Source organism: Balearica regulorum, chromosome 4, assembly GCF_011004875.1.
Source record: "Balearica regulorum gibbericeps isolate bBalReg1 chromosome 4, bBalReg1.pri, whole genome shotgun sequence".
NCBI lineage: Eukaryota > Metazoa > Chordata > Aves > Gruiformes > Gruidae > Balearica > Balearica regulorum.
Window position 1 is genome coordinate 18687514 of NC_046187.1, and position 27080 is coordinate 18714593.

Consider the following 27080-nt stretch of genomic DNA (forward strand, 5'->3'; position numbering starts at 1 on the left):
GTCCTGGGCTGCATAAATAGAAGCGTCAAGGGAGGTGATCCTGCCCCTCTACTCTGCTCTCGTGAGACCCCACCTGGAGTACTGCATCCAGCTCTGGAGCTCTCAGCACAGGAAAGACATGAACCTGTTGGAGCAGGTCCAGAGGAGGGACACAAAAACAATCAGGGGGATGGAGCACATCTCCTCTGAAGACAGGCTGAGAAAGTTGGGATTGTTCAGCCTGGAGGAGAGAAGGCTCCAGGGAGACCCTATTGTGGCCTTCCAGTACTTAAAGGGGGCCTACAGGGAAAGATGGGGACAGACTTTTTAGTAGGCCCTGTTGCAATAGGACAGGGAGTAACGGTTTTAAACTAAAAGAGGGTAGATTCAGGCTAGATATAAAAGGAAGAAATTTTTTGATGAGGGGGGTGAAACACTGGAACAGGTTGCCCAGAGAGCTGGTAGATGCCCCATCCCTGGAAACATTCAAGCATTCTGAGCAACCTGATCTAGTTGAAGATGTCCCTGCTCATTGCAGGGGGGCTGGACTAGATGTCCCTTCCAACCCAAACTATTTTATGATTCTATGATGAACGTCTGGACCACAAGATATGTACCTGTACACTCTTCTACAACAAATCTCTTAAAATTCATTTCCTAACAATATGCTAGCCATAGATGTATTTGACCAACAGCTTCTCCACATACTGGAGAGACCATCTTATTTAATCAATGAATGCTTTTCTCTTTAAACCTGTTTTTGCGATCATGAATAGTGGTTGCACACATGCCTAGCTGCGAGACACACCAAAACTCCCTTCAGCAATCTTCTCACGTTTTCATACTTGTATTTCTTTTGTCTAAATACTATCAAATTACGCCTCTCTGAAGGTGCATGCCTTTGTTCCTTAACCACATTTACTTTGGCCCACAGAGTTCGGTTTGAGTTTGTTTTTGGTTTGGTTTTTTTTTTTTTTTTAATCAAAAGTTGTCCTTTTCATGCAATCCTTGTATCTGACAACATTGGTTCTCTCACTTTTATCAGTCGGTCTCCAGGTCGTAGTCTCCCATCACTTTTGGCAGGATCTTGAACAATGTCATGAATGTAGCAGCCAACATTATCATTACCTTTCGTCACTGTAAAACCAAGACTACCCTTTTCTGACTTTGTCATAGTGACTCGAAGCTCTGCTTCCTAGGGGAAGAAAATAGCACTTTACAACACAGACAAACAGAAGCAATTTGAACACTTTACTGAATTTAAGACAGAAATAGACAACTGATTTATTTATTGGTTTAAGTGGAAACAAGCCTGGACAGTACCAAGACATGTGTCAGCAGGCTCAGCTTAGCTGCTTCAAGTAAGCACCTCTAATGAGTTCAGATAGACTACTGTTTTGCATGTAGCTAGCCTTGGGCCAAAGGCCTATGATCTAAACAAAACTGTGAAGGCACATACCAAAACTGACACCTTATTTTACCCTCAACTAGCTGCCATATATAAAAATGGCTCTGTATTTTTTAAATAAGACAACACATCAGGAACTACTCAACTGAAGAAAGTAGGTGAATGTATTTTCCTACAATAAGATGCAATACCATAGCTTATCTCAGAACATGGATATATTTTGCCTATTTTAATTTGCATGAATTTTGATTTGAAAGATACAGATCTGTCTCATTTGCACAGAAACTCACAGAGCACCAGGAAGGTTTGAGAAAAACTTCTGAAGAAGGGACTAAGAAAAGGACAGTTTGTTTCTTCTCAAAACAGAGTATGGGCTAGAATAGCTTGGTAACCTGAAAGAACCTCACAATTGGGGCATATCAAGGATCAATTTTCATTTTTTTTTTCAATCTGTGAATAGATTATGTGAGGATAGGGAAGCAGAAGTCCCTTCTGATACACACTTGTGGGGTAGCAAGAAGCTGTCTCAGAAGAATCTTAAAAATATGCTGCATTTTGCAGCAGAGCAGAAAGTCTTCGGGATTCATAGATATAAATGCAGCAAAGAACAGGGTCGCCTAATGTGCCTGTTGCCCCAACTTATCCTCTGAACAACCACACAGAAAAATAACAGGGCAGAAGCAAGACATTTGCCATTTAAGCTCTGTCTTGAGTACACAGTTTAGAGGTAGGTCAATATTTAATGCCAAGTTTTCCAGGCTGAAATGACACACAAAATAGATGTATACACATCTACCTAAGTACACATGGATGCCTCCACATTCACAGAGGGAAATATATCAACTCCTCAAGATCCCAGACAGAAAATGCCTGCAGACATTTCTATGAGCAGCTGCAGTTCATTGGTTACAAATGGCACATGTATGTGTGCCATTTATAAGGCACATGCCTAGGTTAGTGCAAATATATAATGTGTAACTACCCTATTTGTAAATTCACGTGCCTAACATCTATCCAGTCATTCCCAATAGCATGGCTAAACCAACTTCCAGTCGGCCACAGCACTAGGTACATTTATGCTTCTGAAAGACAGAAGTAGTAAATTACTGGCTCATATTCTTCAGCACTTTTTTCCAACTGGCTGAGTAATGAATCCATTCCTCTCAAGGGTGGAGTCAGCTCAGAAGCAGGAGTAGCATAACAGTCATTTATTAAAATGGATGTGGTAACTTCAGGAACAGTTCTACAGGCTGGGATCAACGGCAAATCCAATGGCAGATTACTACAGGTAAACAAACAAAAAACAAGGATCAGCTTGTACAACAGGGCTGTCACCCATAAATTAATATATGGGCCAATACTGACTTTATGCGAAAAGTGAAACAAAAAAAACATTTCTATAAATAGGTCCAATAAACTATTTTTGTAAACACCTTCTGCAATACTACAAGAATCATTATGAAAAGCATACCTGTCCTCAAGTTCTGACTTGCTAGGAGCCTCTTGATCAGAATATAAGATGGTGCGAACAGCCTCCTCCTGACCACTGTGTGCCTCATACTGACTATGTGCCTGTGTCACAGCTTCATCTGAAGTTTGGTATAGTGCAGGATTCCAGCCAAGGCCCACCTGTGCTGGTGAATCTATCACCTCCTCATCACCACTCCTGCTGCTGTCACTGTAGCTGTCTCTTCTAGAGGGAGATTTTAGCCTTTTGTTGCTCAGATCAGTAGTTTCATTTTCATCTGAGCTGTCACCTTGTTCTCCATTTGATGGACCAGAAACTTCTCTGCTGACATCTGGAAATACTTGTTGGGGTGAATGGATGGGAGTCTACAGAGAGTAAGGACATTTAATTCATCAAACTCCAGTTTTGATGACAAAAGAAAGTTGCAAAGACTGCATAAAATTACCAAAACCAATTAGTCAGTGGCTTCTTCCATTTAGATGTTGCCTCAACTGTGTAAATGTATCATAGCACAGTTTCACCAAGTTCAATGCAACTTGGCCAAGACAAAGCATGCAAAACTTTGAAACTTATACTGCTAAAGAACTGCAAATTCATCTATGGAAACCAAATATACTCTTGGCTTTAGCCTCAGAGAGCCTACTAACAGATGCCTTTAAGCTATGCCCAGCAGTCATCTAAGCAATTACCATGAAATCCCTTCTAACCAGAACACACTGCTGACGCTTACAGTGTACCTGAAGTCAAACTAATCTCATACAGGAGGGAAACAGAGAAGCTTTCAAGAAAAAAGCTACACAACAGACTACAAAAACTATGATAATTTACACCAAACGGAGACTATTCAGCCAAGTTATTAACTCCCATGAGAATGAAGAACACTTTTGCCTATAACTACATATTGCCAAGTATGATGTGTCTGCTAACATATGCACAAAGTTTAAAAGCTTCATGTATGCTTTTACGGCCAGATTCTTGTGTTCATGAACGCACTGATCTGTGAAAATGTTATTAAAAAACTTGTCATTTTTTGCTGGTTTTTCTCTTTTAATATATGCGATGGTTTATTAAAGTTATTCCATACTACTAAGGGGTTTGTTACAGGACTACGTATTTGTTCAGTTCTGTGTCTCTCAGTCTAATTTTAACTTCACTTAAATTTGTATTTGTAGATTTAAGCTTCTGTCACCAGACTGGAATAGTTTTTATTGTTTGAAAAGGATATTAAAATAACTTAAATTGAAGACTTGCCTCCATTAGTTTTACACTTTTCTGTATTATAGAAAGCCTACTTTTCATGCAAATTCCCCTCTACATTCTCTTTTGCTGAAACACATTTAATTCCCACTTCTTCAAAGTAACTTAAAATGGCCTTTTGTTCTTGTGATTTACTTATTGGAGCATTTTGAAAATATTCTTTGGGATGCCTCTAATTACAGTAAGTAAATATGGCAATCTTTTTCCTGGTTTTATGTGCATTCAAACCAGACAAATTGGTGTTTCGCAGATTATTCTTCACGTACCTTACAGAAATATCCAATTTCTATTTGGGATCAATTTCAAACCATTGGGCTGCAAAGAAACCCCTGCCAATTTCCAATGTCTTAAGCCACAAAATGGAGGAAAAAAAATTATTAAAGCCCTGCATTGTTTTCACGTTTCCACAAAATGCTTAGTACATTCCTGAGGGATTTACTCTAATAACCACGTTTCTGTGAGCACCCTGCCCATCTTTCCATCTGCATCTTGCATTTAACTAACCCACCTACCAGATTGAACAAATGAACCTTCAAATAGCAACTAAAAAAATAATCATATGCCATACACCTTACCAACAAAGAAGGATCGATGTCTGGTAGTATACCAGATGGTGGCCGACAAAGTAAAAGAGAGACTTCTGGAGATGTTCCCCTCAGAGCAGAGATGACTTCCTATGATCATAGGAATTCATTATTAGATGCAGGTCTCCAAGACTTGCAGGACAACCACAGCATGAGTTTCACTTCTAAGATACAAACCTGCTGGGATAAACCCTTTAGCGATGCCCCATTCACTTTCAGAATGACGTCCCCAATTTCTATCTGCCCACTTTCTGCAGCAGGCTGCCCAGGGAAGAGCTTTTTCACCCTCACAATAGTTGAGCCCATTTGCTCTGGGGTAAGGTTATCTTCACGGCAGAAACTGAACCCAAGGCCTGAGCTATTCTTCAACAGCTTTACCTCAAATGTGTTCTCTGCAAAAGAAACATTAACTTATCATTTCCTGCAGTATGCTGGCCATGAAAAAAGCGTCCAGTGCTCTTACTCCAGACATGGCAATGCACACTCTCCCCCTCACAAGGTTCTTTACACACAAGCATTATCTAAAAGATCCCTCCAAGTTAAAGAGGACAAAAAACCCAATCATGACTTCTCAGTCTGCTGGCTTGCCCTGACAACATCCCCATTATACAGAAAGTCAAAGTGTCTCCAAAACACTGTTCCCCAGGAAGTCCATTAAGGAGTCTGTTAAAGCACACAGTGACACAACCTTTCTGGCCACTGATCAGACATTAGTGAGAGCAGTGACTGGACTTCCTGGCAGACAGGATAAATCCCATGCAGGAAGACCAAAAGGTATCTGCAGTATTTTCCCCATCTGGGTAAGCTTCCCTCCACTTTCGGAGGTGTCCAGCAAGAGAAGCTGAAATATGGACAACCTCTAGTCAGCTGCACAAATCCTCCTTCTCTCTTCATCCAGCTCTTGATGTCTTCTCTCACCAAAGACAGGAACAGCAGGACCTACAGAAGCTCTCATTTTTATATGAGTATCTTAACCTCCCCTTGGCACTTCCTAGCATCACCAGAGACAGTAGCACCCCTTTTACTCCAACCTTGCTATAGCCCTGGCCTGCAAGGGTGATGAAATTGGGAAACAACAAGGAACAGTGAGAGAGCAAACAGTTAATAGTAACTAAACAAAGTTACAGAGATGTGAAAGGAAATCTTAAATGCAGCAGCACAAAAAGGAAGAGACTGCATTATGTGCAGCGTCTCAGTATAGTTTCCTACCAGCTCTTTCTCCTGTCTTTCTATTCTACAGAAGATTTCAAGAAAAATATTGTAAAAACTAAAGGATGCTTTGAAAGTTCAATTTTCCTATGTGACCTGACCTGCAGTGACAAAGCTGTAATCTTTGGCATTTGTCGCTGGTTTCTCCTGTGGCTCACATTGCCCCACCTGATTTGGAGGCGTGCATTGTGGTGTTACTGGAGCGTGAACCTTGGCCACTGAAAGCTGACCTTTTTCCAACAGCAGATGCACCACCTAAAGAGATGAAACATTCTCCAGTTAACTGGCAACGGTCATGAAAACAGGACAGTCTACAGTACATTTCTAACTTGTCAGGGTCGTAAGTTTTTCAGCAGCAAACTTTATAGACATCTCCCCCCCCATACATTCTCCCTTTGTTCCTCATTTTAAGGACTGTAAGTGACAAACTCCAAAACACACTAATGGACTTGCAAGGTATCTGCCAAAGCAGAGTAAGAAAGGTTTTTCTTCCAATAAGGCTGGGAGGGGGTTAAGAAACGTGAAAGACAGTGTCATTTTCACTTGCATACAGGGAAGAGTTAAAAGCAATTTAGAAAGTGAACACAAATAGTAGTCCTTAGCAGCTCTGAATGTGTACATTCACTGGCTATTTTCAGGCATGGAAGTACTTCTACATATGAAGCAGCCGCCATAAATAGGACTATTAAACAAGAAGATATCATTGACAGAATCAAGCGCTATCCGAAAAGGCCAAGACTCAAGTAAAGCTCTGACACAGCATGCAAACACAGCTACATATATGGAGGCCCTTGTCTCCTCAGTGGTTCAGATTCAGGACCCATCTGTAGCATGCTGCTACAGCTGCTTTCTAACCCACGCACCTGGGCTTTCTTCCTATGAAGCCCAGGGACAAGGAGAAACCAATTCCATGCAGACCTCTCACCCACACACGAAGACAGAATTTCACTGGGGGGGCAGTGATACTTGAGGCCCTGGAAGCCAAGGAGTCTAAAAAAGCACACCTAAAGCAATCAGGACACCGGGGAGAATTCCAGTCTTCATGGTCCTTTACTTCTTTTCACTCACGAAGATCTGGTTCTACAGGTAGGAGTAGAACCAGCCACTTACCTGCCCAGTGTTTCTCAGTGTTTCAACAGCTTGCTTATGGGTAGCACCTTCCAAACTAATCCCATTGACAGAGAGCACACGGTCACCTACAAATGATTGATTAATAATTTAAGAAAAAGTAGGCACAACATCTATAAAACATGTATGATGCACAGAAACCTTCAAGTCTCACCTAACGAGGACAACTATTGAACTACATTCTCCCTCCCCTCCACACTCTGAGTCAAGAGGAGAACTTTGCAACTAAAGTATACAGATGGACTCATCTTAAAGATCTTTTCCAATCTAAATGATTCTATGATTCTATGGGATAACCCCATGTCAAAGCCAGCATGAACCATGAGAATGATAGCCTGCCATAAAGCTCAGACTCTTTACTAAAAACAACTCAGTCTACAGTGGGAATTCTCACTTCAGTCAAGAATGTGGCCTGGCTTACAGACAAGAAAAGCCGTAACAATTACAGCGATTTTCTGTATTGAGTTGCCCAGCATGCCAAGCAAGGCAGCCACAAATAATACAAAGCTCTCTCTCTCCATGGCTGGAACAGAGAAGTATTCTCCATTAACACAGGCTGCATTAGAGGCGGGGGGGGGGGGGGGGGGGGGGGCGGGGGAAGTCCTGCAGCCTATCTCCTATTTTTCCCCCTCCACAGTCTCAGCAGTTTTCTGTTGGTTCTGCAGTTGTTCTACACTTTTTTTAAAATCTTCACCTGCACAATTAACTATCAAGAGAATATTTAAAATGACAATTTCCAAGCTACTGCATTGGCAGAACAGCTCTTCTTCCCAGTGAAAAAGGTACAATGAAAGGAGGCAAACAGAGTTCCTAGCTTCTAGGCCACAGTGTATTATCAAGTCCACCACAGACAATTATCTGCCCTTTTTTAACATTAAGAATCCCAACAGAAAGAATAGAAATACTACCTTTTTCTATTCTGCCATCTGCTTCAGCTGCTCCCTTAGGAATAATTGCTTTCACATAAATACCACCATGCCTTATGCTAGTATTTACACCACCCTAAATGGAAAGCAAAAATAGGATTTGTTAGTCTTTTTGCAGTTAGAATATTTAGTAATTAAACACAGTGTTATACAAGGAAAACTGTACTTAGGAAGCACTTGGGCTACTGGCCTGTAAAAAGAACAGCCAAACTATCAAAACCAAAATATTACACAAAGCATGTTTTCGCAGTCATGCAATTTACTACAAACGAAGTTGGGGTGGGAGAAATGTAAAAACATGATGCATCACAATGCAAATGCACACAAAACAAATAAACGTCCTTCAGCAGAAACACATCTGCATTATGCTGGACTTTACATGCTTGCATGGATATCAAAGCTCAGAGATGTGTGGAGCACAGCATGCCAAAGCAGAACATGCATACCCATGCAGTGTTCTACTCCAATACACCCTCTCTGATGTAAAAGGAAACTAAGGAGTGCTGCTTTCCATCAGTTCATACAAGTTTGAAGGTCTAAGCTGAAAAAATTGGCTAAAGTTCAAATGGCATCGTTTTTGGAGGGGTGTTCCTTCTGCTCATTGCAGGGGTGGTTGGACTAAGTGATCTTTAAAGGTCCCTTCCAACCAAAACCATTCTATGATTTTGGCTCACTGCTGCACTATCAGTGCTACTCCACAAACATGGAGGGAACAGGGAGACCAACAGTGCATCAATTACACGCCCAAAGCACACAGTACTACATGTGAAAACTTAAAACACAATGCTAATTGTACACCTCTTCTTTTCACCACTGTATGGGATAGCACTGCAAGGGGCTGAATGGAGGTTGAAAAAGGAAATGTCAATGAAGATACCACTTGGTCATCCTTTAAGAGAAATCTTTGCATCAGTTGGCATCTTCTAATGTTTTCTACAAAGCCAATGCATGCATAGAGCAGGCTTCATGGTATTCAATAACCAACTCCTGCTGAACCTTTGTTCCTCCAGCTGTCTCAAGTTATAAGCTTGACAAAGCAATATGACTTTGAATAGACTGGGATGTTAAAATAATACAATTTCTTCTGCTTCTCTTACAATACTAGCCATATAGATGAAAACAGTGCTAGGCTTGTGAATTGGGACTCCCTCTACATGTCTATCCGTATGGCCACATTTAGGAAAAGGTCAACTTAATTTTATGTACAGTCAGTGAAAGCCACCAGTTTTGAACTACAGCCGCTAACTGCTCTCTATTGTTATGATTTAAGCAACTTTTCCTTTTTCAAATTACCAGGTAGTCCAGCAATCAACCAACCAAAGACAATATTTGAATATTAAAATATCAAAATGTATTTCTGAACTCAATACAAGAACAGAAGCAGTGAAAAAAAAAGTGTGCATCTCAGTTATAAATCATTCTCTTCTTCCCTGAAGTGCCACTCTGCAGTATGGCAGGCCCTAAATGTAAACTACCTTGAAAATTTTATAGCCCAATTAGTCCCTTAAAAATACATTTTTGTCTTGTATTGCAAGAAAGCAGTGTCAGCCAGGTCTTATCTGGATTTAAGTAGTTTTTTGCTTTCTGCCTTTTATCCAGCAGAGGGAGAACAGTGAATAAGGTATATGTGTATGGACATACATAGATACTCTTAAGTAACACTACTGCTTCCACTGCCTGTGATGCCAGTCACATAAGTCTTATTTCTCTCCCTTGTACATTTGCTACATTATCAAGTAGCAAGGGACAAAGACCATCTTGCTTTTTGTACTTACAAAGCAGCATCCGTGGTAAGATTCTATTAGGACTTTGGGGCTCCGCCATAAAACAACAAACAAGAGCTACTTAAAAGGCAGATGACAAGAAAAGGGATATAAAATAATATTACTTTTCAGCTTTGGTAAGATTAATCACACATCAGTAAAACTATATACTTAACAGTGACTCCAGAAAATATTTTGCTTCCTTACAATTTAGCAATTTAATGGGTTGCTGGGAGTAGAGAAAAAGAGAAAACATCTAAAAACCTTGTCAAACAGTACCGTGACACTTATTCCCAAGCCGTTATCTTTTTTGGCTAGTTCAACCTCAAAGATATCTCCAGGTTTAAGAAGTGTTGCAGTAACCTTTTTAGAATTCATTTTGTGTGCTGTATTCGCTGAGGAAGATTCCTTTATTTAAAAAGCAAACAAAACAAACAAAAAACACAAAAAGAGAATGATTTGCCATTAGAACCGAAGTTTACAGTTAAGACCCTAAAGCGTATGTTTTTGAGTCACATGCAGCCAAAAGGAGTACACATGGCAAAGTACCAAATAGTAAGACTCATAAGGCTCATTGCTTTAACTCCTCCATTGCTGCCACTGAACAGGTTTAGCACAGAAATATGCTTGGTCTTCAGCAGCTGAGCCTTTATTCTCAAAGTGGTGAGTTGGTCACAGAACATAGAAACTATACTACTTCAGTATTACAGCAGCCTAGGGTCTGTTGGATTAATTTACAGGAGCTGCTACAACTTGACTGAATAACCTCCATGAGCTGAAAGGAGGAATCACTGCAAGTTAGGAATTAATTTGTAGTACTTGCCATTGTGTACTTTTGGAAAGGTGAAGCAGCAAGCTCTCTCTGTTCAGAGCATGGCTCTCTGCTGAACTTCACTAGCCAAGAGCAGTTTTGCATGGATTAGATCAATCCCAAAAGACAATGTGTTCTGCTGCTACCCATTTCAGGTGCATCACTACTACTTTAATGTAGGAAAAACTTAATTTATCTGCCAGGTGAATAAACTTACCTCTAGGGGTGGTCACTAGACTATGATCATACTGGACAAACACAGACTCAAAAGGAGGTTTTCTACAGAATCAGCAAGTGCAGTATATGTTCATCCCAAAGCATAATCTGCCTTAATAAAACATGTCCATCCCATGACACTGGGAAGCTGACAAGTTGCTTCAAGTTACAGGAGTGATTTTCTCCATTTATTTTGAACAAAATCACCAAACTATTAGAAATTAGCTATTAGCATTTGCCATTACAAGGATAAGCTGCAGGCTAGGCTGTCCTTCCTCCACATCCTTTCAACTGTATTCACACCCACAGTTAGCTATTTCACTACCACTATTATACCGATGGGAAATATGCATACAAAACACACTATGCCTTTTTAGCTGGCTGTTGCTCCTGACTGCTGGAATAAGTTGCTTCATCCATGTCAGAATCCCCTCGGTCAGAATATTCCACAGACTCCACTACTCCAGGCCTTCTGTTTTTTGCTTGAATACTGTCAGATGAAGATCTTATCTTCTCACTCATTTTAGAAAGCCCAGATTGGGAATCACTGTAATGCTGAGGATCCTGCTGGGCTCTACCACTTGCACGTTTGCCAAAGAAGCTGGCTGTCTGGCTCTGAGACAGGCTGGCACTCTCAGTTCTGGAATCCTGGGAGCTCATGCTTCCATCCCGCTTGCGTCCCGACAAACCAGACAAACTCCCCGAAACAGGCCTCTGGTGACCATGGGACCGGTTATGTTCTTCTGAAGAGGACTCTGCCTCATTGTCCTGCACTGATGATGGCCTCCTTAAATAACCCCTGGTTCCATTACTGATGTGTGCAGCATTAGACGATGCTGAAAACCAGGAGACAAGACAGTCATCAGTAGCTGGTAACATCCTATCTGCAGTATGACACAAATTTCTCAGCTTACAACCACATAAGGTTTTATGTGTCCATATTACACAGAACACTTTCTGTTTACGATGCAACCGGTGTGTCCTCACCAAAGGTTACCATAACACATTTCTTCGTTCAGTCTCGGAACACGATTTTTAACATATACTAGCTGGAGTTGCTAACACAACTGACTGCACTTAGGGTGATGTTTTATAGCTATCTCAGTTGATTAGGTTATTTTAAAGAAATACAGAAAGTACTTTACAAAAGGTGTCTGAGAAGGCAAAGTGCTCAAAGAACAACTCTTTAATAATAAGGAATATTTCTCTCCATACCTTTGGATAGCTTGTCCTTGGGCTGAGAGATAACAAGTGTCACATCTTCAGGTGCATTCTCCAAAATTTCTAATGCTGCATGGTGGCTGACGCCTTCTAAACTTGTGCTATTTACGGATATTAGTCGGTTTCCTGCACAAAAGGGTTTTTTCAGATACAATCTAATATCTACATTTTTACTCATCAGTGAGACTGTGGAGTACAGGTCTGAAAATCTCTACACAATGCATGGATTAAAAATAACTAAGATCTGAGTGATGCTGGATAAGGAACCTTAATAATTAAAAAAAAAACAACCAACCCAAAACAAACCACAAGAACTGGTTACGAATATGCCCTCTTTTTAAGCCTGCCAAACCTTTCCATATTATGATTTCTACCTTCTCTTCTGCTGTAAGAAAAACAGATGCAAAAGCAAAAAAATTAAGTAGTGAAATAACCAATACGCAGTTCAGTTCAAGGGACAGACTAAAATGGAAAGAAAGGGGAACAAAAAAAAAGAAGCCAATATTAAATAAAATAATCCCCCTTCCCATAGTATCCATATGGTTACATTCACTTTTTCCTGAAATCAAAGTATGGACTTGGAGTTTTAAAAAATTGAAGTTACAAAGCATCTATAGAGAGACAATAGCAAATAAAGCCATTATCTTTATATGTAACTTTAATTTTCTGCTACTTCAAGCTTTATTATTTTTACTTTGATTCGAATGATTTTTGGTATTGTACAGTTTAACAAAGAAGTATTATCAGTTTTCAGAAATTATCCAGAAGGTCAGCATTTGTAAGGGACTGATGCCCACAGCCATAGATGAAAATGGTACTACATATGTGTTTGGCTTTTTCTTTCGTGTATACACCTCTTCTTATTTACACTACTCACCTGGTTTTAGAGATCCTTCCAAATCAGCTGGCCCTCCAGGAATAACTGAATGAATAAAAATTCCCAGATCAAGTTTCCCTGTCTTCTCTCCGCCGACTATTTGAAAGCCTGGGAAAAAGGCCCAAAGCAGGCAAAAAATGTCAGTGATAACAGTGTAACAACACAAGTCCCTTTTTCAGAATGGACAAAAACTTGGTCGTTGTAATAAACGTAAAGTGAAAGAAAACTATACATCTCAAAGAAGTCTATGTGAAAGTAAATGGTAAAGCTTTTTTGATTAAGCTTTATTGCATTTTCTATTTTTGAGCCAGTGATTCAGACTTTGTCTAGCTAGCTTCCCAGAAAACTCCAGCAAAGACTATAGAAGAAAACTGTGGCAAGAGAAACACACACACAGATGACGTTAAATGTACGTTCACTGACCAGACTAAATGTATTTTCTCTTACTTAAAAATTTCTGTTTTTTTTCTGTTGTTAGATGCTTGACCCTGGTCTTAAGAACTGAGTTTTTCAACCCTCTATTTTCTTTTGAGGCTTCTAATCTATTTCTGCCAATTCCACCAGGTATACCTGGGAAGGATGTTCACGATGGAAAAAAAAAGAAAATAGAAGATAATCAGGTCTTCTCTATTCTAGCTGAAACAGCAAAGTACCACAAATTGCATGGGGAAGAAAGAGAAAAAACGCTGCATTGCGTATGAATTTCTTTCCTTTTTGGTCAACTCTTAAGTTACTGTGCAGCAGAAACACTAAATACTATTGTCTTGCAGGCTTTTTCCCTTCTTCAAATTTACACAACAGCCCTATTTTGAATGACAGAACAATGTCCTTAAAGACACTTCAGAGAGCCTCCCTAAAGCACAGTACTGACACAAAATTATTCATTACTCATACAGGGAAAAATTATGTGGGTTTATGAAAAAACTCAGTAGTAGGAGGAGGAATGGAATGCAAATATTGTGTCTTCCAGGCTCCTTAAAGCTCAAATTAGTGTTCCATCTGATGATATTGTAAGAGTAAGAACACCACTCCACAATTAGCTCATAATGGCTTTATAATGTCTTTTTTGTTGTTGTTGTTTAAAGCCTTAAAACTGTCACAGCTGCAAGGTGTCTGCAGAGACAAAAAATCTTGTGCCTGAACACAGAGACAAACTTTAAAGGTCAGCTTTGAGGATGAGTAGCTCACAATATAAATATTATCCTACACTTACAATATGGAAAAACTGAGAAACAGACTTGCTTAACATCACTCAACATATCAGTAGCAGGCACTACTCAAGTCTAGGCTTCAGCATCTTAAATGCCTTCAAAACCCAGCTATTGTAAGCACTGCTTTCCTCAGCCCTACAAAAATACTTAAATACAGACCTGAAAACTTTATTTTGTTTTTGGCTTCTATGAACACACACGACAACAATTTTAAAGCCACTTACCTAAGCCCAATTTTTCATCCTTTTTCAAGTTCACCAAAGTGATCTCTCTTTCTGGTGAAGCAACTCTGTTTGGTGTTGTTTGCAGAGAGTCAACTGAAAAGCCAACATTTCGTGATCAGATATTAGCTGAATGTTTCCCTTCAGGGTTGCCTTGAAGTTCTATTCCATTAAAGAAGATTACTTCTCTGATAACCTGAAAAGCTGTTCTGAACTCACGCGTCAAACTTTCATCTTCCAAGCCATGTCCAAATGAAAAATCCCCACCACCATTATAACTCACTCCCATCTTCAGCAGTTAAAATCTTTTATTCCTCCTAAGAAAAGCACATAGCATCGTCTCATAGTTTTGGAATCACAACACAGATGAGCCCTACATTTTTCAAATTTATTAGTCACAGCTCAGCAAAATATTTAGATTTGTGTTTACATGCCCTGCTCAGGCAGGCAGAACGTAAGCACATTGGTAAAAGTGAATCTGAGGCTTAGTATATGAAGTTACTGAAAGGTTACTCAGTGAGTTCTCTTAATGGTGGTCCTTCATTAAAAAACAAGCAATATTAGAAACATCTACTAAAACCCATCTTGTTGAAATTTATTTCGTCATTTGCAACTCCACAGGCTACTGATTCTACCTCTTCCAAAATCTGGAATAGATAAATCACAATAGATTTATGTGACTCCTGAGCATTCCCAACAGGCTGAAGTAGACACAGGCACTTAAAGAGGACAGAAGGAGCATGGTTTGGAAAAAAACCCAACAATCTCCTGAAACTTCAGGAAATGTCAACATACTGTAAGTCTGAACTCGTCAATTTGCTACCTAGAGAAGATACAATTTGTTTGGTCTGGAGTGCCTGGCATACTGTTGCCTGAAGTGGAACACGGAATTCTACAATGGCAGAAACCTACTGAGCTCTACACATGGATACAAGCAGAAAACAGTGATTCAAGAAAGTGCGACAGACTGCACCACCCAGAGGAGTTTTTCTCTCACAAAACCAAGTCAAACCTAAAAAGTAAAAGACCTAAAAAGAAAATAACAGTCGTCTTGGGCTCTACAGAGCCAGTAACCTCACAAGTAACAGGAATGAACTTTGAAGAGCATCATATTTAGGTAACAGCACCCCTCAAGTCTCAAAATAAACAGACACTATTCATATTTGAAAAACATTACGCACAGATGTCAAAATCTCCCCCAAGAAGCAATCTAAAAGAAATATTAGGAGTTGTATTTAGGAAAAGGTCCTATCCAACTAAATGGGAGAGGTATTTGATTTAAGAACAGCAAAGAAAAAGGACAGACGGAACAGTGACAAACTGACTGAATTAATTCTATAAGCATGTTATCAACTTACCACTCTCTTTTAATGGCATCGATGATGTAAGATTTCCTGAAGTATTCATGCTAACGCCTGTGACATGAATGGTAATATCAGACATTGTTGTAATTATTTTTTTACATGAAAGCTACCAGGAAGTATTTCAGACTTCAAACAGTATACATGAGCTCATTCACAATATCAGATTACTTATTTTTAAAAATGAATAAACATGAAAGTAGTTTTGGATTAACAAATCCAAATTACTCATGTACTTTGGCTGTAGCTCAAAGTTCAGATAGATGGTAGCTCATGCAAAGGGAAATTAAAGAAAGGACAGAGGTTTAGTCTTTACAACTACTGTTAATTTCAGATAAAATTAATGGATCTTTAAGAAACTAAGTCAAAGACTAACTTTTCTAACAGAATTGGATGAATATGCCTAACCTAATAAACCAACACAAGTCTTGTAAGATTTTGTACAGTAACAAATACGCTGCTGCAGTAAAAAAGAGCTTGAATTGGTTTGCATATAGAATTATATTTTCTTTGGAATGATCAATGCCAAGCAAATATAGCCATGCTTTAAAGAGGATACAATAATAAATGTACTAAGTTATGAAAGTAAATAAGGTAAGATTATTCAAGCTTCTTAACAAAGCAATCCTGGCCTTTTCTAAACCTCTGAACCCTAAAGTTTCAGCTGAGTTTCATCATGCAAAGAATGTGTGTCCTCCAGCACAGGCAACGCCATTCAGCAGGACTTTCTGACATGTAGTTAAGATCCTTATCAGAATTGCTGCCCAGAAGATTATGGGTAAGCACACGATAACATTAATTGTAAAGCTAAAAGCATACGATAAATGGCTGCAACCAATCACTACAGAGATGGCATGCCTCAGCTCCATCTGAAAAAGCGTGATTCCCAAGTCAGTCCTGGTTTCAAGTGCAGCGGGGGCAGACATGGTAGTATTTGTATGTCACACACTGTTGTGTTTTGTTTGGTTTTTTGTTCAGGGTTTTTTGCAAGTTTGTTTATACAAACCCTCATAAACTTAGCCTTCTTCCACTTTTTCTGATGTTCTGTAACTAATCAATATTTTAATATTAAGCAAAAGCAAAGCAACAAAAGCAAGCTAAGGCTGCAAATGTTTCAGTCACTGTAGTTTCTATTATTATAACAGGGAATCGCCTATAACCAGAAACTGATGACACAGATATTAAAAATTAATGTACAATAACCCAATGTGTGACTAAGTCTATTTAGCTGCTCCGAATCTTTTTTAAAGTGAACATTTTTTTAATGTGAACTCTGCATTTTTACTGCCTAGTAAGACTATTTGTGTGCAATTCAATCCTTGTGAAGAAAATGGAGTAAAGTACATCTGGCTTCGCTCATTACCAGAGTGTTTTTGTGAAACACCCAATGCACTGCAAAAAAATTGTACCGTATTTATTATACTCAAATAAGACCAAACAAAAAAGAACTGTGCAGTTACTGCTCAGAGATACTAGCCAATAGCCAGCTTACGTGAAACTGAGTCCACTTCCAAAAATCACTCCCTGCACCCCTTCCACAGAAAACACTAAAAAAGTTCAAGCTTGACAAACAGACTGTGAAGACTAGCAAATTATTACAAGATCCATACAACAAAATGGAAGATATTTTCTGAAACAGCTTTTACTGCCCAGTACTAATACTTTGCACACCTGTGTACAGACTGGTGGCGTTCAAAGGAGGATTTTTTAAATTTTTTTTTTTAAACGGTAGAGGTTGGAAGGGACCTCTGGAGATCATCTAGGCCAAACCTTCTGCTAAAGCAGGATCACCTAGAGCAGGTTGCACAGGATCGCATCCAGGCAGGTTTTGAATATCTCCAGAGAAGGAGACTCCACAACCTCTCTGGGTAACCTGTTGCAGTGCTCAATCAACATTTGCTGCAACAATTATTCAGGAAAAACAGGCAATTGGCCTAGATTACTTGAACATGTGATACTCTGCTCCGTTTTTCAAATAGAAGTATTTCCATCAGTTAATAAATATATCAAAGCATTACACCCAAAGCAATTTTAGAAGTTAGTTAGTAAATACAGTAATATTATTTTTTGCATGCTGACCTACAACATAGGCTTGACCGGTATCTTCAATGGATGATGAGTCTGATTCATTTTTCTTTCTTTCAGGACTTCTACTTAAACCTGCATGAGATTTTGAACTTAAAGGAGAGAAGGAGAGAAGGGGAACCAGACAGAGGGAAGAGGAAGTTGGGAGAGGGAAGGGAAGGATCAATGTAATAAAATAATGGTATGAATAATAAATCGAAACTTATGCAAAATGTACATTGACTGTACACAAAGATATTGCAGGGTGGTCAGAGAGACTCTTACTTGCTCAATTTTAATGGTCCTGCTGCTGATCCAGTATCAAATTTTGGCATTTGCTGAAAGACTCTTCCCATTATGTCTTCTATTTTTTTAGGGGAAGAGTCCAAAGCAGTAATAATATTTTTCCTTGGGGGGTAAACCGAGATGTGGCTCTGACTCAGATCATGAAATGACTTGCTCATAACCCTTGGTCTTTCCTCCCATGAAGTCTTCTCGTTCTTTTCCTTTGAAGAGCCAGGAAGTGGCTGGAAGAGTGAGAGCTCAGAGCAGGACAGCCTCTTCAGAATCTCTGCTTGAACAGACAGAGGTCGAACAGCAAGTCGATTCAAAGTGCTGCTGGCCAGGCTACCAGTACTGATTGCTCGTCCCATGTTGAAACCTTTGACAGAGTCCGCATGAAGGTTTAGGCTCCTAAATGAAGCCCTTTCTGTGGATTTTTTTTTTTTTAAACAAAAAACAAAGTTATACAGCAGAGTTAGTGTGAACTCCTTGTGTAAAGCACGCATTTTAAACGACCAACTCAAAGCTTATTTTCTCTAGATGCTCGGAAGTACATACCATCATCCTGTAGATATAAACAACCACCACGTAGTTTGCTCTGGAAGCAAAGTTTGGAGTTCATGACATTACACTAACCTGACCATCTACTACACTGAAGTCCAAAAACACAGAAGAGCAGACTATTTATCCCCTTATTAGTAAGAAGACTCATGTTCCCTGTTAAACTGCTGTACCTTATACACAGGCACATCATGTCTTTCTGTAAAGTAAATATCTTCAAGCAAAGTGACCTTGAAGACTACACTCCTTTAAACCTGCTCATATAAGTCTTTTCCAGAAATTGAACAAATAGGACTTCCCCACCTCTACACTACCAGATCCTACCAAACTTCCATCCATCCATTGCTTAGTTTTCTTCACATGAGCTCCTGACATAGGGCTTGGCAGCATCTCTACCTGGTTAAAGAGCATCAGTGCACTCAGGTGCACTTGGGGACTTCCCATCAGAAACATCCTGAATGTTTTAGCACAGGACAGAAAGTGTTTACTGGGGTTTGCCAGACTTTTTGACTAATGAACTAGGATTCCCTTAAGCAGCAGTGAGAAACAGGTTTTGGATTGTAATTAAATTACTGTCAGCTGAGTCGTGGGAACTGTCTGGGTGGATGTTTTCAGCCAAAAGCAAATGCAAGGTAATACAACTTAGCCTAACCCCCTCATAATTCAGAGCAAAAGCTGAGCACAGCTCATTTCTATTAGCCTAACTGCCTCCTAAGGCTAGCAGTTAAGTTCCTGTGGCTTGGGTCTCACACAGATATTTGATAAGCTGTGGCAACATGTTTACCGGTTAGAGCTTTTAAAGGAAATCAGGCCATCTGAACCTTTCATAAACTTCACTGATGTCTTGGAATCAGATCACAGGGAAGTCTGAGAAAAAGCAATCCTCAAATGCATATGTATTTCTGATTTAGGGTTAACTTGAGGTTTTTTAAAACTCTACACACAGCTAGGAAATAAGCTGCTTTAGGAAGCTGCACTGTAACTCAAAAGTAAAATGCTACTTTTTGGTACACATCATCCACTAGCTTTACTAAATGCCAAAGTATTCACCATTAATGAGGGTATTTGGCAAACGCAACCTCAGCACTGCCATTCCAAAAGACATTCCTTCCTCCAATACCCAGGGCAGGAATTAACTGCAACAGTAACTCATGCTTCCTCTATAATAAGCATACAGATTGAGAAGATTTAGTTGTGGAAGCTATTTTTTTGTCCTTTTTAAAGGTGAACTAATATACAACTACCACTTCCTTCCCCACACCAAATATCTCCTTGTACTTGTTTCAGCTGGGAGAGAGTTAATTTTCTTCATAGTAGATAGTATGGGGCTGTGCTTTGGATTTGTGCTGAAAACAGTGTTGATACTACAGAGATGTTCTTGTTATATAGAGCTGTTATTGTTGAGCAGTGCTTACACAGAGCCAAGGCCTTTTCTGCTTGTCGCACTGTCCTGCCAGCAGGATGGCTGGGGGTGCACAAGGAGTTGGGAGGGGACACAGCCAGGACAGCCGACCCCAACTGGCCAAAGGGATATTCCAAACCATATGATGTCATGCTCACTTTATAAGAGGCCTGCAGAAGAGGAGGGATGGCGGGGGGGGGAGGGGCGGGGCAGCAGCAGCGTTCAGAGTGATGGCGTTTGTCTTCCCAAGTAACCGTTACGCATGACAGAGCCCTGCTTTCCTGGAGATGGCTGAACACCTGCCTGCCCATGGAAGTGGTGAATGAATTCCTTGCTTTGCTTTGCTTGTGCACACGGCTTTTGCTTTACCTATTAAACTGTCTTCATCTCAACCCACGAGTTGTTTCACTTGCACTTTTCCAATTCTCTCCCCCATCCCACTGCAGGGGAGTGAGCGAGAGGCTGCATGGTGCTCAGCTGCTGGCTGGGGGAAAACCACAACACTCCACTAGTCATAGCCACCACACAGACTAGATGAGCTATATAAGAATGGTTTTGCTCGACCAGACCAGAGACCCACAAATTCCAATTTCCTGACTCTGACAGAAGCTATCAATGACACTTGCTCTTGTTGCGTTCCCATCCTGGAGAAGAGTACCTTAACAAAATATTCTAAAATCTCTTCTCTTGATGCCATACTTACCCTCTGCAAACACCCATACAAGATTTCCCTACGGATTTCAGATGAATGCTTTCACATCTTTAACTATATAGACGCTAGATCTTTCATACCTTTCTCCATACCCTCACTGAAAATTCTCATGTGCTCAAAACTCATCCTTTGTAAGGCTGCCTTAACCCTCACTTCAGTTTTGTGGTTTTCTATATGCCCTTTCATGTATCCAAGCATCCATCTTAAAACTCAGTGCTTACTTCTATTCACTGCATGGCCACAGAAGTTGTGCAAAAACCCATCAATTCCTCATGTTATAGCTTATCTCCTTTCTTATGTACCATAAAATTGCTAGTATTTTTTCTTTTCTTTTCACTTTGTGTCTCATCTCTATCCATGCAGAAAGAATATTATTCAAGAGGCATTTTCCTTTTATTTTCCAAGCCTAATTCTTTCTATTAGATATACACGTGTTAAAATGGTTTCTCCCAGGTCACTGAAGACATGGTGTAACAAGTGAAAAGACACGTCATGGTATATCACAGGGGCTATAAAGTGCTCTCCCTCATGCCTCTATTCCCTGTTGCTACGTTCCATGGAAATTTGTTCACTGTCACTATGCATGCCAGGCCTTCTCCCTTGTCTCAAAATATTTTCTCCATTCATTGGCTGAAATCAAGGTTAGTCTTGCAAGACACTGTAAAACTGTATTTCTAAAGAATCTTCCAAAGCATATTAATCTTCTGAAGTCTGATACCTCACACCCCAGGAACACTGCAAGTGTTACAGGCACATGCTTGTGTTCACTGTGCTGTAAACCCAGAATCAGTCCTTAAGTAAGGAACCTTCAGAATGTACACTTCCTGTGGTGATCAGCCTTTAGTTAATAATATTGTCACCTGCCCTTTTCTTTACTGTTTTACTGAGTGCTTCCAACCACCAAACCACCAGTTTTTACTGACATTTTAAGGGCTCTGGAAAAAAAACAAAATAAAATACTTGATGCTTCTTCAGGCCAAGAATAATGCTTCCCAACACTGCCTGGGACTTCACTGTTCTAACGAAAGAAAAGCAGTATTTATAATTAATATGCTATTTTGACTTGCTGCTTCATCATTGTTTTCTTTTACCTGTATTACAATACTTTATCTTTTTTAAAATATTATTCTAGCAACTGTATTGCTGTATGTATGTGTGCAGGAAAGAGAAATATGGCTAATCAATTCAGATCAGTAAAATTATGACAAAAGCAAACTTTGTTTGAATTGTTTTTACTTTTAATAACCAAGTGTAATGGAATTAACCATAATACTGATTTATTTGCTTCTCATTATGAATGACTGATGAAATTTGAGACCTCTGAATTCCAAGTGATCCGCACTGCACAGAAGCAAGCTATTATCTTCCAGACTCCCAAAGCACAATACATACTCCATCTGTAAGAGCAACCAAGTTTGCCTAGCCAAGAAAGCCTTTCATGTACTGATTTTCTTTGCAATTCAGGATAAGGAAACACTAAGTTAAGAGAATGATACAAAGGTTTTAAGTCACATGGTCCTATTTCTCTGCACCAAGTTGTTTGAGCCCAACAAAACAGAAGAAAAGGCTGCATAGTTGCCACATGCCTTTCCCTACCTCCCCCCCCCCCCCTTTTTTTTTTCTAAATTAGAGATCACAGTCTCCACAGCAATGGGGTCAAACTCCATCCAAGCTACGATGGTGGAAGTCTGGAATGCAGACAGATAAAAACAGGGAACAAAGAAAGAATGAGCAGGCAGACTGACCAAAATAGCACTTCCAGGCCACGCTGAAGGCCAGCCAGACAAGTGAGCTCTGCTCCAAATAGTGAAGAAATTAGTACAGAGGGTTTTTCCCAATGACTGCATTTTCCAATTAGTATTTTCTATCTAAAAAGAACATATGTGTAGCACTCAGCAGAATTACTGAAGCTCAAGTTCAGTTTTTCTCCTTACAAAAATACATATAGATTGCTATTGAAAACCAACACAGCATCACAGTCCTTACCAATGTCCTGAGTGTCTTGGTTGCTCTGCCTTGTTCTCATCTGTAGTTGGAACTTATGCTGGGAAGAGCAGAGATGCAAAAGGTACTGGCAAGTCTTACTATTGTCAGTCTGAAATGCATGCTTGATACCATCTGACGTGTTCTGCAAAGTGATTTTCTTCTTCTACATGATGGAGAAAGAAAAAAGGTGAAGACGATTATTTCTTTTAGCCTACAAAGAATTTTGTATTTGCTTGTGCATAATTACAGCATTCAAACTTTTCTGAAGCAAAATGCACTGATAGGAGTAAAACAGGAATTGAAAGTAATTTGAGATTTACAAAGTAGCACTTTAAAACTACTTCTGGGCTAGCTGAGATGGTACTTTATTATTATTTAATCCGTCTCTGTTACTGTTAGTGCTGACTAATGGCAACCAGTACTATTACGTCTTGCAGGATGAGGTTTTCAAAAGCCTCTGAGGAAGTCACAAAGGGTGCTACCACTCAAGAGGAAAAGAACTAGATGCCTATCTAATTATGAAATGTATCAGGTAATGTTCCAGGTCTTAAATTAATCTTTTTAGTAATTTTTAAACTTCGATATCACAGATGAAACAGGCTGTAGCTTTTCAATAAGGTATCGGACAGAGTTAGGAGTAGTGTTTTCAATATCTGTATAAAGGTAAGCACTTGAAGCTCAACATCTAACTAAAAACTGACACATGCCCACCAGGCTACGGTGTACCCACTGAAGTTGGCTGGTATCGTCATCCATTATCATTTAACTTGGCTACTCTTGGAAATATAACAACTTAAAAGCAACATAGGTGCATCTCCTAGTTACACTAAAGTACTGGCATTTGCCAGTATACAGTCCTCTAATGCAGGATTCTCACTCTGGTGCTCCTTCACAACTCATATCCCATACAGCAGCATAGGCAGATTGCCCAGAAATGCAGAAAATGGGCAGAGCTTCTCCCCATGCTAAGAGTGGCCCTTGGTCTATCTTCAGAATAGCTCTTTTCTTAGAAGGCAGGGAAGCCACGTTTCACATCAATACAGATTTTCCAAAACACAGGTACAAAACTCTCTTGTGAGGCTGGAACCTCAGTGGCATAGAATGTAAGCTACTAAAAAAATCCCACACAAACAAAAAACCGCAAACAAATTTAAGAACATCAAAACTCCTATTTCAAAACCATAACAGAACACAGCTCAGTCACACAAAATGTAGTCCGATTATGCTGTAAAACAGCAGGTTAGTTTGCAAAAATAACAAATACAGAAAACCAGTATCTGGAGATACAAAAATAGACTTGTATGCACAGGTAAGAGGAAAAGAGACTGACTTACACTAAAGGATATTTTCTTTGTCTCTCTCCACGGGAAGCGTAGTACAGGTGTGCGGGCACCATTGTGAACTTCAAAAATAACAACTCCTTTGGAGCACACTCCCAGAAGGATACCTGTTTGGGATCTCTTCTCAGGCAACACATGGTGAAGATGAACACCATATTCTGTGAGCCTCTGACACAACTGTAGAGATCAATGCCATGAAACTTCTAAGAATATGAAGTTAAGGGTATTACAAATTTTTATACCTCTATATAAATACTTTATATAAAAAAATATATAGAATCTATATATGAATATATATGGATTTTAGAAGAAAAGATTTCTCTCTGGTGATTCCACTTTTACAGTTTACAGATGTTACAACAGAGACACATCAGCTGCTCTAGAGGGTCATAAGTCTTGGTAGTATCTCTTGGCCTCCTGAACACTACAGCAAATGAACAGTATTTACTGAAAGCAAACAACAGAAGCATGAATCAAGAACGTTGGTGAATAAATCAAACTCACACAAACCAATTGGTGGCAACAAACTGTAACTAGCCAGATGCACTTGTTACTGAGACATTTCTTAACCATAGAATTAGACTAACACTGCCGTTCTGTGATCACATTATGGCATCATAACTGCCAAAAGAGTGAATCCAGTTTCACTCACTTTGCACTCCCAGTCATTCATCCCTACTGACTCTTCAATACTAGCATTAAGGGACTGATGTAATGAATCAAACATGGGAATCTAACTGCTTTCCCCACCCCACCTCTAGTCAAGACTAGGTTTAATTAGGATCAAGTCCTCCTACTCTTGTCCTCTGTGGTTAAGTTACAAGAACACTTCTGCCAAACGAGCAACAGCCTTAGAGGAGGCAAAGTCAGCTGAGTGCTCTTTCCATCACCTTCTCAAAGAGACTGGAAGTACAGTGTGACTGTGCAATTACAGTGTAACAGTTATCCAGTGTCTCAGCAGCAAACCGTCACCCACTGAACTCATTTGCAGTCACTGTATCAAGGCAGGACTTGATCATTATCTCAGGAGCAACAGCAGCAAACTCCCTAATTACATTTGTTAATAGGTCTTTTTAGAATAAACTAAATATATCTGTGATAATAGTTTTCCTATCATCTTACATAGTACCTGCACAAGGAAGTCTGCTTGGTAATGCTTCTGGCTTGCTTCATACCAAGCACCATAAACGGTATTAGCTGTAACAAAACTTTTCATAGTTTAAATATTTTTTTTCTCAACAGAAAGAACAAAAAGTGTAGGGAATGCAGGGTGTGCTGCCTTATAATCATAGTTTCCTTTAGAGTAAACACAAGGATCAACAGTTGCTTTTAACTAGTTTGAGCTAAAGCAGGAAGACTACTGATGGGAAAAAACCCCAAAAGTACTTCCTTCCCATCTATTACAATTTCTTTTCACTTGTAATGATGTGTCTTTTGAAAAGATCTTTTCAGCTTTCTTCCTTTCAGCATTATCCAGAACCCGAGCTGTTCTCCTGTGCTTTCACTTGAAGTCCATGCACCTGTATTCCTACAAGGAATTTCTTAAGTCTCAGATTAAGGAAGCAAACTGCTGCCCACTTACCTTCAAAAATTCTAACTCTGTCTCTTTTTCAGATGCACCCACGTAAGTGCTATGCAATTTTGGCAACTCTTCCTTGATGTAGGACAGATCTAGTTTCTCCAGCACTCTAGCCGGGACATAGTGTTCTAGTCTGAAATATGACATGCCATGCACCTACAACACAAAACATTTTTGTGATGGCATCTCCATATACTACTCTGAGCACAAATGAAGCATAAACATTCATTTTACAGAGAATCGTGCATTACAACTGAGTAAGGGAAAGGATTCAGAACCTCAGCCCTGACCCAGAGCTTAATTTCACGTGTCTTCTTCCTATTCAAGCCTGACTCTACTTCCACTGAAGAGAGAGGGTTCAACACCCAGATCTCAAACTAGATTCTGCAACAGCCCTGTGTTAGACTAAAAGAAAACTTGCCCACAGCAAAACCTGCCAAAAGCGTATCAGCTGAGCTTCCAGTCCAGCGCAGAGCTGTGAAGCATGTATGGCAGCTCACAGTCCATTCCTTAATTAAGCAGTAAGAAAAGGTTTCTCAAAAGGTGAAATTGATGGTGTACCTCTGCCTGGTAATCTCCATACTCAGCTTGGAGAGCTAGGGATGCTAATAATAAGGCTGTCTCATCATCAGAGTGCATCCTGTCTTCCAGGATGTCCTTCCGCAACTGCAGATAATACTGGTGACAGGTCAGTGTATGTCTGGAACAGGAAAACAAAACAAAAACCATGAGAAAACCCTATACCATCTTTGGTACTCTTCCTGTTATAGCAAATTTCCAGTATTTGATTAATATCTAATTTCTGTCTGTAAATTTAGGGCTTAGAGGGGTTAAAAAAAATTTCATACACTCACTGTATAAGACTGACATCATCCACAAAAAACTTTATGCGAAAAAACAGAGTGAAGTTGACAGGGGGCTTGTTCTTTTTCTTTGGTTCCTCTTTCCATCCTTCTGGAGCTACTTTACTTAGCTTTATGTCAGGATCAACGAAGAAAAATTCATTGTCTGCCATGAACGTTAAAGTGAATCACAGGAAAAACATTAAAACCAAGTATTTTCTCCAGCTGGAGGATCAAGACCAGATTTACATTTCTGAAATATGGTTTTGAACAGTAAGGTTTTCTTTTTACTAACAATGGGTTATAAGCACAATGGATATTAAAGGGAACACTGAATAAGGGCAGGAGAAATAGTTTTATAGTTATACTGAAGAAACCAGTGAGAAAAAACAAAAGAAAAAAGAAAAAAGTTACATTTTGTGATAGCTACAAAACAGGAGCTAGGGTTTCTTTAAAATTTCAAATTTCTTATCCCATAGGAGATTAAAATCTGTCATTCCTTCCCACCCTTACTACTTCTGTCCCATTTACATTTCACAAAATGTTTTCAAGGCCTTCTAAATTGCCAAGAGCACCAGGTGCCTGCCATGGATAGAGTAAGCTCTTGGGCTGCTAAGGGATTCTCTCTCACGTCAATATTCTGAGCACTACAGTTCTGCAACAGCCTGTGAG

At 39.6% G+C, this 27080-nt stretch overlaps 1 protein-coding gene across 5 annotated transcripts in view; it reads right to left on the reverse strand.

Moving 5' to 3' along the window:
* PTPN13 (protein tyrosine phosphatase non-receptor type 13) overlaps positions 1-27080 on the reverse strand; it is a 125427-nt gene that overhangs the window by 15330 nt on the left and 83017 nt on the right. For 4 of the 5 annotated variants that reach the window (XM_075751333.1, XM_075751329.1, XM_075751331.1 and 1 more), the window contains 21 exons: positions 26421-26574; positions 26128-26266; positions 25570-25722; positions 23982-24164; positions 22648-22810; positions 17990-18413; positions 17720-17817; positions 15638-15694; positions 14283-14375; positions 12848-12955; positions 11965-12096; positions 11119-11585; positions 9987-10130; positions 7942-8035; positions 7016-7101; positions 6007-6160; positions 4874-5088; positions 4688-4786; positions 2859-3220; positions 2495-2669; positions 1016-1174 (listed from right to left, as the gene is read on the reverse strand). In XM_075751333.1, coding sequence (XP_075607448.1) covers positions 1016-1174; positions 2495-2669; positions 2859-3220; positions 4688-4786; positions 4874-5088; positions 6007-6160; positions 7016-7101; positions 7942-8035; positions 9987-10130; positions 11119-11585; positions 11965-12096; positions 12848-12955; positions 14283-14375; positions 15638-15694; positions 17720-17817; positions 17990-18413; positions 22648-22810; positions 23982-24164; positions 25570-25722; positions 26128-26266; positions 26421-26574 — 3659 coding nt within the window. The remainder of the gene's footprint in view (positions 1-1015; positions 1175-2494; positions 2670-2858; positions 3221-4687; positions 4787-4873; positions 5089-6006; positions 6161-7015; positions 7102-7941; positions 8036-9986; positions 10131-11118; positions 11586-11964; positions 12097-12847; positions 12956-14282; positions 14376-15637; positions 15695-17719; positions 17818-17989; positions 18414-22647; positions 22811-23981; positions 24165-25569; positions 25723-26127; positions 26267-26420; positions 26575-27080) is intronic. The other variant, XM_075751332.1, reaches the window with a different exon arrangement.